Below are 12422 nucleotides of genomic sequence, written 5' to 3' on the forward strand. Positions count from 1 at the left end.
TCATAAATATTAAGAATATTTTTTTTAACAATTATCCTCTAAACATTTTTAAATTACACTTAATCCACTACGTGTATGTACGTACACACTTACATTTATTCCACCTTTTATATTTAGACACTTGTCAGTCAGTGCAAGTCAGCCAAACCCACATTATGAATGTTGTCCTCTTATTTCTTAAAACATGACACGTTAGTCGGCAGGATTCCATTTCTCCACCTCCCCCCCCCCGGGGGCGTGCAATTCGATCCTCCTTTTTCCTTTTGTCTTGTCTTTAATAATTCATTTTCAAGAATCCAAGCAAGGAACATAAACTGGTGATATTCACCCCAGTTCTGTTTTATTTCGATGGAGAGTAGGATGGGTTTTTGCCGTAGATAACAAATTTTCGGGCAGAAAAAGCTATAGCACGATAAGAGACGATAAACTAGTTGATAAGGCAGCCCGCCATATTTTGACACGCAGCTTGCAGTGGCACTGGCACGGGCTCACCCTTGTCAATGACTCGCGTATCTTTTCCAAACCTAAGCCACGTTCCATGATTCCCTGGCTTTATCATCCGTGCTATTAGAGATTATTCCTTTATTTTTTAATCCTAGATTTGGTCAAACGGAACAAGAGGCAAGAGGGGTAGGTCCTGAACTGTTCACGGTCAGATTTTGATAAAAAAAAAAATGTGCGATTCAAATCACTAGTTGTACATCGATTTTCACAATATGTGTGGGATTCGTAAAATTTTGTACTAAAATTACATGTTGTACAAACAAAGTTACGCTGTGTACAACCAAAGTTACGCGTTGTTGAAAATGATCAAAATCGACCGTTCCTGCCCCTTATTCGGACCGGGAGTGTTAAAGAAAACAGAAAAGGAAGTAGAAGCATAAAACAATCACTTGAAAAAGGAGTCCAATGTAAATTTAGTTGTGTTGATGGTTGCTTCTATGTTAAATGTTGAAAGAATTTAAGCCTGAGGATTCGCAAGGTAGAAAATCAATTACGAATAGTGTGTATGTAAAAAAAAAAAAAAATCAATTGCTCGACAACCTATCCATTCACCAAGTAATTATTCAAGTACACCGAATACATTTTTAGATTGTCAATTGAAAAGAATTTTCTGATAGGACCAAATGTAAAGAGAGAGAGAGAGAGAGAATTGACAGGAGTATTTATTTTTTTGTCAAGAAGAAACAAACCTGATTGAAAAATTTTCAACAGAGCTCCACGTAGTTTTGGACATCAAGGTTTGCGGGGCCTAGATAACCGCAGGTGTCAGGAGTCCAACACTCTAGAATCCGAAGAACATACCGCTTTGGCACTTCACTCGTGATTTGCCAAGTACCCGATTCTTTCCTCGGACTCCTCCCAACCATCCGTCTCTTTCCTTCGTTTGGTGCCTTTTCATCATCGATTAGCTTGTGGGCCCCAAATCCGTCATCTCCCGCATATTTGACATCACCATCAACCGTCTAAAATAAATGCTAAATATTAGCACCCCACGATCCTCACGGCTCCGTCAGCTAACGCCGTGCCCTGAAAAACACACATCTCCATTCCCTGTAGATAAATCTGACGATTATCTGAATTATTTATTTATTTAATTAATTAACTCCGTTACTCCGACTGTGATTGTTCTCCGTCCGACGTTGTGTCCTTCGAACAAAGAACTTACTCCGACTCCCGCTTTAAATAAATTCTCAGACATCCCCAGCCTGCTCACTTCCGAAACGCCTCCTTTTAAGTGTTCATTCTACTTTCACTCTCTAGGGTGGTTTTGGTTTTGGTCTTATTTTGCTGCAGTGCTCCATGGAGGCTAATCATCGTTCAGCGGCGGTTGCTGGTCAGGAGGGGAGACTGCTGAGGTTGAGATGTTCGGTAAAGAGTTATGAATGGGGTCGCATTGGGCGGGAATCCAGTGTGGCGCGGCTTTATGAGAGGAATTGTAAGGCAGAGGCTGAGGATGGGAAGCCTTACGCTGAATTCTGGATGGGTACTCATGACTCCGGACCCTCCTATGTTGCACCAGAAACGGCAACGGCAGCGGCGGCGGAGAAGGAGTTGCTCAGTTTGAAGGATTTTATCGAGAAAAATCCCAGGGCTTTTCTAGGGGATAAGGTCTATGATCGCTGGGGTCCCAACCTTCCCTTTCTCTTTAAGGTACTGGTCTTCTTTTTCTGTTGTTTTTAGTTGCTTTAACGGAGTTATTTTGTTAATTTATTTGTTCTGAGCATTTTTGTACTCGTCTATATTGGCTTAAAGTTTTGCTAGTATTTGAGCCAACCTTTCTTCCTAATTCTGAGAAAATTTAAGAGTTATTCATACTGATCTTTCGTTTTCTTCAGGTAATTGACGGGGCAGGGGTGTCGAGAAATTTTTTTTTTTGTTTTATTTGTTTTTGAGTGCCAAGGAAATTTTTTTTTTTTTTTTGGGTTTATGAGTGGTATTTGTTTATTGATGGGGGTGCCAAGGCTTTTTTTTTTTTGGGTTTATAAGTGGTATTTTTCTGGCGCTCTGATTGATGGATTAAATTTTAGGTGCTGTCAATTGCGAAAGCCTTGTCAATTCAAGCTCATCCAAACAAAGAGTTGGCTACCATTTTGCACAAGGCGCAACCAAATGTTTATAAGGATCCCAATCACAAGCCTGAAATGGCTTTGGCCCTAACTGAATTTGAGGCCTTATGTGGGTTTATCAGTCTTGAGGTAACGTAACAAATATTAACATCTGCAGCTTTTTTATTCACAATGACACAGCAAGTCCTCTATAGCCGAATGACACAGCAACATCTAGTAGCAATTGCGTTTGTGCTTCTTTATCATTAGTGTATACTCCTAATCTTGTCTCGATGATACCAACAAAAAGGAAATTTGTTTCAAGCAATGATACAAACCCAACTGGATCTATAAACTTTGGTATTAAGCATTTGAAAATTTTGGAAGCATGTTTTTTCATTATGCTTGGCTAAGAATTCATTGTAATATGATGGGATCTCTGTTTACATGCATACGCGGGTGTTTTGCTCAAACATTGGAGTGGAATATTCTTAGTGCATTTGCGGATGTTCACGGTCTCTATCGTCCATGATATACGACAGATGTTTTGGAGCTGTTGTTGTTGTTGCATATAGTTGTTTTTGAGGACATACAGAAACTGCACAAGAAAAATATGTACAGCTAATGACCTGAACTTTAATTGTTTTAAATTCCTGCAGTCGTGCAATGTGACTTTGTTGAAATGTATTACAAATCTTGTTATTGTTTCTCTAGGAGCTCAAGAGTGTTGTTCACAATGTTCCTGAGATTGTAGAGGTGGTTGGCACAAAATATGTCGACGAACTGTTGTGTGTTCATGAGGAGGATGTCAAGAAAGCAAAAGAAGTTCTTCAGCTTATATTTACTCAACTCATGGCAGCTAGTAAGGATGTGATTGCACAAGCTCTATCCAGATTGATTAGTCGTCTGAGTATAAAAAATGAGGTACCTGTGGACTTATATTTTAAATTTGTAATCAAGAGTTGTCGAAATTCTTCGAGTGGGTGACATGACTGTTGAACTTCTTCTGCTCTTGTTATATTCTTATCTTGGTACTATTGCATTCTATGCAATAGCATTTGACTGTTAGAAACTTAGGCCCTAATTGGGAAGGCAGGACCAGTTTTGCTGGCACATGTTAGGTATTCAATGATTTGCCCATGTTTGACTAGCTCCATCCTGGGGTTCTTCAGTACTTCTTGGGTTCTAATTGGCCTCAGAATTGGTGTGTATATATAAATTTAGTCTTCAGTGTTTTTATGAGCTTTTGTGCTGAGATAGATGCAACTATTTTTTCCTCTTATGCTGTGTTTTTGTTATCTAAAGTAACTGGACTATGTATACTTCTTGATCTGATGAGTTGGTCTTGGGATATCAAGTTGCTATAACAGGTTAGGGAGAGTTGTATTACTAGTCATGTGCCCATTTGAAGTGATGTCCACATTCGTCATCGCTTGGGAAGTGAGCACCAAATACTTATATGGATGTTATCTTTTCTTCTCATTGCAATTCTAACATCTTCATTCTCCTCCCTTTTCTTCTTGTTGTTTTTTCCCCTTGGGGGGCCCTTTTTTTTTTTTTTGGGAGGAGCGGGGAGAGGATTTGATGCCAAGTTGTTTGACTTTAAAGTGAAGAAGTTAGAGATCAGTCTTGGAAAATTTGGAATTATATTAATTGAACCTTATCTGTTAATGCCAGTCAAGATGTGGTTGATGCACCAAAATTTCTGTATTAAGTAAACAATTTGCCCATCATATAAAGCCTTGCATCCTGGAAAGCATAATCTGAAGAAGTTTAATCATTACTCAAAGATGATTGATTTTCCGAACCTCTCTGTATGAAACCAAATCGAAGCAATTCTAAGCCTTGTCAAGGGGGCTGGGTTTGAGAATAATGCACATCTCCAGTATTAGTCAACTTTTACCTGAAGCTTATACAGAGACTAGGAGATTTTGAACAAGCTTGAGTACTGAATTTTGTTTAATTATACACAATGAGGTTAGACTTAAATCTTTTCTCAAAGATGACCGAAGTCTGATTTAGGGTTAATTCCACTTTGTCCCCCCAAACTTTGGACGATTATCTACTTTAGTCCCTAAACTTCAAAATGGGACACTTAAGTCACTAAAACTTACAAATTGGGACACTTAACTTCCTAAACTTATAAAATCGGACACTTAAATCCCTAAACTCTTATAAAATGGGACACTTCGACCACCATGGCATTCAGGATTTTGTTAACAATTTTTCTTAATTGGGAGGTATTTATAAGTTTAGGGATTTAAGTGTCCCATTTTAAAGTTTAGGGACTAAAGTGGGTAATCGTCTAAAGTTTGAGGGGACAAAGTGGAATTAACCCTCTGATTTATGATTGTAAGAAGATGATTTGATCTTGTGAATCATGTTTACGTATCTAGAACCATGTGCATATGGTTTGATGTTTTGAATGAAGTTTATATATCATGTGCAATGCATTGTGGTTTTCTTACCATTTTTATATGGTTTTGTTGCAAGGACCATTAATGAATGATTTGGTGCATAAGGCATAATCTTGAACTACTGACCTCATGCAGGCCGCAGCTATAATATATTTGAATGGTCACATTTGCATTCTCCTGTAGTCTTGTAACCGTTCCAGCTTCATGACAACTTTGTTTTTCTCATGTTAATTAGGCAAGGGAGCTGACAGATAAGGAACACCTAGTATTGAGGCTTGAAAAGCAGTATCCAGCTGATATTGGTTTGCTAGCAGCATTCCTACTGAATTATATTCAACTTAAACCTGGTCAAGCTTTATATTTAGGGGCAGATGAGCCTCATGCATATATCTATGGAGAGTGTATAGAGTGCATGGCAACTTCAGACAATGTTGTCCGAGCTGGTCTAACTCCAAAGAGCCGGGATGTCCAAACTCTTTGTTCCATGCTCACATACAAACAGGTGAGGATAGTATTCAAGTTCATGGATGAATAATTCCTCATTCTTGGTACACTTTTTTTTTTTTTTTTTTGAGTTTCCATTTTTGAGTTTTAAACTTGTGTAGTTTTTTTAGATCCTTTTCTGTTGAAGGAGCAATAAGTAGTTACTTTGAACTTGAAAGGTGCCGGTAATTCGAATGGCTGCCTGTTATAAATAGTGCAAAATCGTATTTGGCCATACAGTAAAGATTCAGATTTTTGCTGATCCTGAATCTTTTCAGTGGTGATGTTGAGATCAATATCTTGATTTTCACATGAAATGTATATTATGGATAAGTGGCTATGGTTTGCCTTGTGTCTAGGTTTCCATAATGATTCATTATGTTGGGCTGGGAGTTTTTTCAGCTGGACACTGTTTATTTGCAAAGATCATGTAGACTTGCAATGAGTAACCAATTGACCTGCAAACCTCTTCGATTTATTCTTAGTTCGAAGTCCTTTTTATGCCTGTTTTGCTCTGTGTTCCCCTGCTCTTGTTTTTTTTTTTTTTTTTTCAAAGTTTGTCCGGGTTTTATTATATTCAATTTAACGGCTTAGATTGGTTGATTTAGTCTGATGGATGGCTGCTGCAGGGGTTACCTGAGATTCTTGATGGTGTTGCTTTGAATCCGTATGTGCATAGATACCCACCACCTTTTGATGAGTTTGAGGTTGACCGGTGCATTCTTCCCCAAGGATCATCTGTGGGTTTTCCATCAGTCCCTGGTCCTGCAATTTATCTTGTCATTGGGGGACAGGGAACGATATCCGAGGAGTTAGTTGCTGAAGGTGATGTACTGTTTTCACCTGCGAACACAGAGATCACCGTAACAACTACATCAGGCTTGAGTTTGTATAGAGCTGGCGTCAATAGCAAGTTTTTCTAAGCTGGTGGTTTATGGAAACATCTCATCCAAGAAGCACGGTAACAGTCGCACGCGATGTGGCATGTACTGTCTCTCTCTCTCGTATAATATTAGATATGTTTGTATATGCAGAGCTAATAATATATATATCACTTGAATTTTCTTTCCTGGGCATGAATGGCCAAACGTTTTAATGTGGTAAAAGCTTGTTCCTGTCGCGTCAACTTTTTGTTGGTTTTTATTCCTCACTGTCGGTTCTGTGGAGCAACTTTCGGTCCATAGAGACTGCCAGCAAGCAAGAGAGAGAATTTGGTACACATCTAACTTCTTCCCGCGTTGACTACTAGTTAGCATAGCTAACCGTATGCTCGTGCGACGCTAACACCTTATGAGCCAAAGATTAAATTGAATCTGTCAATACATTCTTCACTATCAGCTTGCGCGTGCTTTACTGTTGTCTAGGGATTACTAAAGAGCAACGCTGATACAAGCAAAGCTCTGAGTTGTTCAACATGTTTGTTCTTTAGCCGTGTGTTTGGTAGCTATTTTCTGTTTGTAGTTGGGAAAGAATTTACTACTACATTTTTTTTTTTTTTTGCGCCCAGCAGAAAGGGCGAAATCAACACATGTACAAGTTTCAATGCCAATGCTACAAATCATTTATGAATCAAATGATAAATAAGTGGATATAGAGCACTATTCTCCTGACATATATATATATATATTGACTGAGAAGTAAAATTAACTAGCACTAAAGGAAAAGGTAATTTTCTATAGCTGGTTTGCCATGTCGTTGTCCCATGTTGAACTGTTTCAGTTTTTTTTTTTTTACCAGGGGATAGCCACGCAATTGTTTAATAATCAGGCAGATACATTAAAGATGCGTTGGCGAAGCTAATGGTTGTTTTTCATCATTTCATTTCTGAAGCCCCTTCTTGGACTTGGGTGTGTAAGAGACTCGAACCAATAACGTTTTCTTTGGTATCAAGAATCAAACAGATGTGCTCTTTTATTTTGTACAATGAAATGCAATCTGTAATTGATAGCTTAGTATTTGATGACTTGAAAGGGCCTTGTTTCCCATGATCTGCAACCTCTGGTTAACTTTTAATTAATGGTATTACTTCTTTTATTAAGAAAAATAAAAAATAAAAAAAAAGAGGGAGAGAAATATGAAGAAGAGAAGCCTAGTCATGTGTCCGCATGAATTTCCTTTTATCTCCGCCCAGGCACATACACGTCCAAGCAAATTTACACAGCAATAGGCAGGCTTTTTTCTGTATTAGCCACCTCTTTATCAGATCCACTGAGCCACAGCAGGAGTGCTTCAGCACCTTTCTCCCACGAGCAATCCAACATCATGTCATGGGCTACTCCTTCGAGGCAGATAGGTGACACCCCATAAAACCGCCCTGTTTCATTCAGTCCCTCCATATCCTACAAAATTTTAATTGGTCTTAGATGCACTTCAAACTTTCTGCATGCTCCTTAAGAGTGATCCCAGTATAATATGGAAAATGTTGAAAGCAATAGAAATCACTCCACTATGAGTAATAAATTCTGCATTTAATCGGAATATCTATTGAAACTGAATTTACCACTATGAAGTCATCATTTGCGCCCAGCACCAAAACTTTTGTAGAAGAATTGTTCACTGAAGGAACAGGAAGTGAGGCATTTAGCTTTCTTAGGTCAAACAACGGCATCCTCGAACTTTCTGTCATCAACTTTTGGTAACTGAAGAGAAAAAAAAAAATATTGCAAAGCTTATTCAGTGCAGAAAAATAGCAGAAGGGAGTTCCAATGAAAGAAACCAAACAATCTTCTAGACCAATATTTTGGCTTAATCACTGTACACAAAGTTTAAGCTACATCAATTTAGGCAATAGACCTAGTTTCGTAATCTGCTGATTTTACATCAACACAAATTTATTAATTGCAACATTTGGTAATGTTACATTAATTTCAACTAATGGCAGCTGTTAGTTTCTGAAGTACATACCGTAAAACCAGCTGATCCTCCAAGGAAACAGAGAAAAACGTTTCCTTACAAAGAGGCAGGGAAGTTTGAAAAGCTTTGGCTGCCAAGCTGAGAGTTACCTGTAAAAATTTTTAAGGACACTGAAGCTTAAAGAAAAATTGTTACCAAAAGAAGAAGGTGACACAGAAGTTTGCCAAGCATTGACAAAGCAAGTTTTATGCAATTGTGATTGAATGGTCTCGCCGGCAGACAAACTATGAAGTTTCTCAAACTAAGTAATGCTTTCAAAGAAGAAAAATTAGAATTAAGAGTATAGTAGTTCATGAATGATCTGTCCAAATCTTAAAAATAACAGTCTGAAAAGTAGAAATAAATGAGGAAGTAAAAGAATGACATTATTAAGACGCTCTTTTAAGGATGCAATAGAAGCAGTGTCAATATATTCACAGCAAGAAACAGAGACCTTAAATGCAGCAATAGGTTTGGAGAAGAGATATCGCCATACTGCTTGGCTGGATAAAGTGAACGAAATATGTTAGTCTGCCATAAGTAATGGGAAAGATGAGGTTGTTGCACAGGCAATCACCTATTACCAGAAGGAGGTACGGAGCAAACCAGCACTGCACCAGCAAGATAGGGGTGCAACCTTCCACTCTCTAGACACAAAAGCCAAGAAAAGAAACAGCCAAAAGTGATCACAAGTAACTTATCTGATAAAAGAATTTGTTACCAGTTACAGTAAATAAAAAATTATGCTAATCATGCTTGTGATTTAAAAAGTCACAAAAGCTACTACAAGTTTGCTTTTTCCAGAAGAAGGATGGGGCAATCACCCTGAAGGAAAGTACTTTGGCATATAACCTATGTAAATTTCACGCATCCCAGACTAGATATTAGATTTATGACAGTTCATCCTTGAGGCAACCCTTGTCACGGTTATTTGAACCTTATGGTTCAGGAAACAATATATTTCCTTTCTCCAAAATAAACAAGGTTAGCCACTCAAAGGCGTTCTATTTGCTATATGTCCTTTTGTTCTTAGCATTGGATAGCTTAGTTATCAAGCTTGAAATTTGAGGATGATAAGCATCTGACATTGGAGTTAAAATATGTTTGTATTTCAGTCTAATATCCAGTAGCCATAGTAGATTCACTCTGCCTTCCTAAACATGTTTATATCTCCAAAATTTTAAAAATACCTTGAATTTTGTTGGATCTCATATTAGCAACGTAATATTGCACGATCAGTCCCCCAAATGAATGTCCTATTAAGACAGGGCGCAGTTTGAGTTCTTTCTGGATGAAGTCAGCAACATCACCTGCATGTGTCTACTGCAGAATTAAACTGGTTTAGTGGGAGAAATAAGATAAACGCAGGAAGCACTTAAGGCTTAATCTCTGAGAAAGGTAATATCTCTATATCAGTTTCTCTTGTTCATTTTTTCCCTTATCCTATTCCCACTGCTCTATAAGTACTTAGAAAGGGTTGTCAATTTGAGCTACAATACCTGGAGAGTACCAGCAACAGGACCAGCAGGATCATTGCTTTCTCCCTGACACAATAGTGAGAAATTGAATCAGCATCTGATATCATATTTATGTATTATAAAGCCTGAAGACAAGGTACAACTGATGGGAAGGGGGAATAATCAATAGAACCCGGCTGGATCCGGGCTGGGATAATGGTGCCCATTCTTAACCAGCTCCGAAAGGGTTCCTTCCAAAAGGTTTTGAAGCTTTTACTCCCATTTCATGATATTCCAAATGGGATGTCTTTTTAGCAAGACAAAGATCACTGATAAGCAATAGCAGAAACGGAAAAGGCACATTCTTTACGCTATCATATCATCGAGTACACTAGAAGGCTTGAAGAAAATCAAGCTTACATGTTTCTTGATGCTGCATTAGCACTTATACATGGTTTTGGTTAAGAGGGGAGAAGGGATGAGGAGCCTGATGCAAGAAGGGGCCATGCTCAACTGAGACTAATGATGGTTAGCAATTTATCATTATAGACCAAATGTTTTTCTTCTCAGTTTTCTTTAAACTTATGTACCTTCTCATTTCTTTAGATAAGAATTGCTCAAAGCCATGTAAATCAAGATTAATCCACATTCTTGGATTGGACTTTCCGTGAATTAATCTGAAGCAAATATTTTTTTGGCTATCGATTACTCAAAAATAATAGTATAAAAAGAAATTAGGAAGCTACATTTTGTCAGAGAAATTTAGATTGGCAGTCTAGGCGTTAAGGAACATAAATCCACTCATCCACATATCTAAACCACGGAAATTTATATCAGTAATTCATAACTTTGATGTATCTTTCTTAATTAACATTCTCGATAATATTTCATCAAAGCTGAGTTTCAAGAGCTCTACGCAGCCACAACTAACACAAGAGTACCTGACCCAATAAGCTGAGAGCATAGCAATCATATCCATTTTGGGAAAAATACGGCAGCCAATGCTCAGCCCAGCACCAAGCTGCATGAAAGCTCCCATGAACGAACACTAATGGTGGGATTTGAGATTCCTCTTTCCTCTCGTCCGAGCTTTTGTGCTTTAGGCCCTCTTGGAAGATAACCTCCATGTTCAACCCGGAGGGAAGCTTGTGGAAACGACGTGACTGCCCTTGTTTCAGTTCATATGGAACCCGCATTTTGTATTCTTGATTGAGCGCAGCTCTTGGCCTTATGGCGGTTCTGCTCTTTCTCAGGATCATGCTTGTAGTCAAACTCAGAGTAGCCATTGCTAGGATTTGGGAGACAAAGCAAAGCTATCCTACGGTTTCAGCAGCACTGTTTCACCAATCCCCGGCTTGAATTTTATCGCCAAGGAGTTGTCCTTTTGACTTTTTAACCCCTACTAGTTAATGAATTTGTAATTTCGGTCATTAAACTTTTACATTCATGCCATTGTAGCCTCAACATTTTAGATCTTGGAATTAGAAGTCAAGTGATTTTTTTTTTTTTTTCTCTTTCCGACAGCCGTAATTACTAACCTACAATTTCTCCTTTTGCCTATCACATCCTCAGGACAAATTTACTGCAACGGTGAAATAAGTATTTTTTTTACTGTTAAATCATAATATTTGTATAACTTAATCTATCATATTCCAGAGGAGAGGCGTCCATGACCAGCCTTTGAACTGGTGGTCACCACCAATGCATTAAAGATTGGTGGGGTGAGAGGCCACATTAAATTGGCACTGCTTAAAAAATTTAGGTCGATGCGTAGTGTACCCGTCTGGTCCGTTGGTGATTCAGTCCCCTTCAGATTACCCTTGGATCGCTTCAGATCCTCCCCCTTCCCCCTAGTGTAGGATAATCTATCGCATCGACCAAAGAAAAAAAATAGAGGGAGGGGGGTCTAAAGAGAATGTCTAATCTATTCTATTCTATTTATATAACCTTATCGTTGCCAACAAAAAAAAAAGGGTCTCTTAAATCGTAATAATTTTATTATTTAAAATATAAAGCACAATCATTGTTGAGAAATATAAATTGAGGGAATAGTTTCCTGCAATAACCACAGTATCTTTCTAGTTCCTAGATTCCAAATGGTACATAGACTTGAGCAATTTTGATTACTCGTCAGCAAAACCAAGGTGGATGGGTGGCTTTTAAATCTTGATCAGGTGCAGAATTATCCCTTTTGATTGTTGTTTTTAGAAGTTCTTTTTAATAGAATATATATTGTAACAATTGAATACATATGAGTTAAAAAAGTGATAAGGAAATATGTTCATAGAAAGTGAATTTTTTTTTTTTTTGTAAAAAATAACAATTCAAACAAGGTCGGACACTATTTTGTTTGAAAAAAAGGAAACCTATAACCAGATGTTATTCTGTTTGGAAAAAAAAAAAAACTACAAGCGAATATCTCTCTATATTACTCAAAAAAAAAAAGAATATCTATCTAAATAATAGAGCGTGAGTAGGGATTTTGTGTTAACGAAAAGTGCCATTATTTGTTATTCCAAAAATATATTTTCAACATTTACTATATCCACTCACGGTTTTATATGAAAAATCTCTCATTCCTATGTAATTACCATTACGTAACTATCACTACACTTAACTAATCT

General features: G+C 37.7%; 2 protein-coding genes across 3 annotated transcripts; one reads left to right on the forward strand and one right to left on the reverse strand.

Moving 5' to 3' along the window:
* Positions 1 to 1504: 1504 nt before the first annotated feature.
* Positions 1505 to 6575, forward strand: LOC113702098 (mannose-6-phosphate isomerase 2-like). The gene is made up of 5 exons (XM_027223085.2): positions 1505 to 2154; positions 2532 to 2699; positions 3264 to 3473; positions 5202 to 5468; positions 6079 to 6575. The coding sequence occupies exons 1-5, from the start codon at positions 1804 to 1806 to the stop codon at positions 6370 to 6372; spliced, it is 1290 nt and encodes a 429-aa protein (XP_027078886.1). The 5' UTR covers positions 1505 to 1803; the 3' UTR covers positions 6373 to 6575.
* Positions 6576 to 7524: 949 nt separating this feature from the next.
* On the reverse strand, positions 7525 to 11146 carry LOC113702099 (uncharacterized). Of its 2 annotated transcripts, XM_027223086.2 has the most exons (8): positions 10740 to 11145; positions 9841 to 9885; positions 9532 to 9661; positions 8919 to 8988; positions 8796 to 8844; positions 8354 to 8451; positions 7950 to 8088; positions 7525 to 7788 (listed from the first exon to the last, which is right to left on the reverse strand). In XM_027223086.2, exons 1-8 carry the CDS (start codon positions 11082 to 11084, stop codon positions 7603 to 7605), a joined length of 1062 nt encoding a protein of 353 aa, XP_027078887.2. In that variant the 5' UTR covers positions 11085 to 11145; the 3' UTR covers positions 7525 to 7602. The 2 variants fall into 2 exon arrangements, with proteins under 2 accessions (XP_027078887.2, XP_027078888.2); XM_027223087.2 differs by lacking the exon at positions 8354 to 8451 and having other exon boundaries at positions 8926 to 8988; positions 10740 to 11146.
* Between the last annotated feature and the right edge of the window lie 1276 nt (positions 11147 to 12422).

The sequence above is a fragment of the Coffea arabica genome, chromosome 7e (genome assembly GCF_036785885.1).
Source record: "Coffea arabica cultivar ET-39 chromosome 7e, Coffea Arabica ET-39 HiFi, whole genome shotgun sequence".
In the NCBI taxonomy this organism is placed as follows: Eukaryota; Viridiplantae; Streptophyta; class Magnoliopsida; order Gentianales; family Rubiaceae; genus Coffea; species Coffea arabica.

Coding starts and splice junctions, on each gene's coding strand:
- LOC113702098 (XM_027223085.2), top strand. CDS start 1,804: ATGGAGGCTAATCATCGTTCAGCGGCGGTTGCTGGTCAGGAGGGGAGA. Junction 2,155..2,531: donor ACCTTCCCTTTCTCTTTAAG/GTACTGGTCTTC, acceptor ATTAAATTTTAG/GTGCTGTCAATTGCGAAAGC. Junction 3,474..5,201: donor GTCTGAGTATAAAAAATGAG/GTACCTGTGGAC, acceptor CATGTTAATTAG/GCAAGGGAGCTGACAGATAA.
- LOC113702099 (XM_027223086.2), bottom strand. CDS start 11,084: ATGGCTACTCTGAGTTTGACTACAAGCATGATCCTGAGAAAGAGCAGA. Junction 8,452..8,795: donor AACCTATTGCTGCATTTAAG/GTCTCTGTTTCT, acceptor AAATTTTTACAG/GTAACTCTCAGCTTGGCAGC. Junction 7,789..7,949: donor CAAATGATGACTTCATAGTG/GTAAATTCAGTT, acceptor AAAATTTTGTAG/GATATGGAGGGACTGAATGA.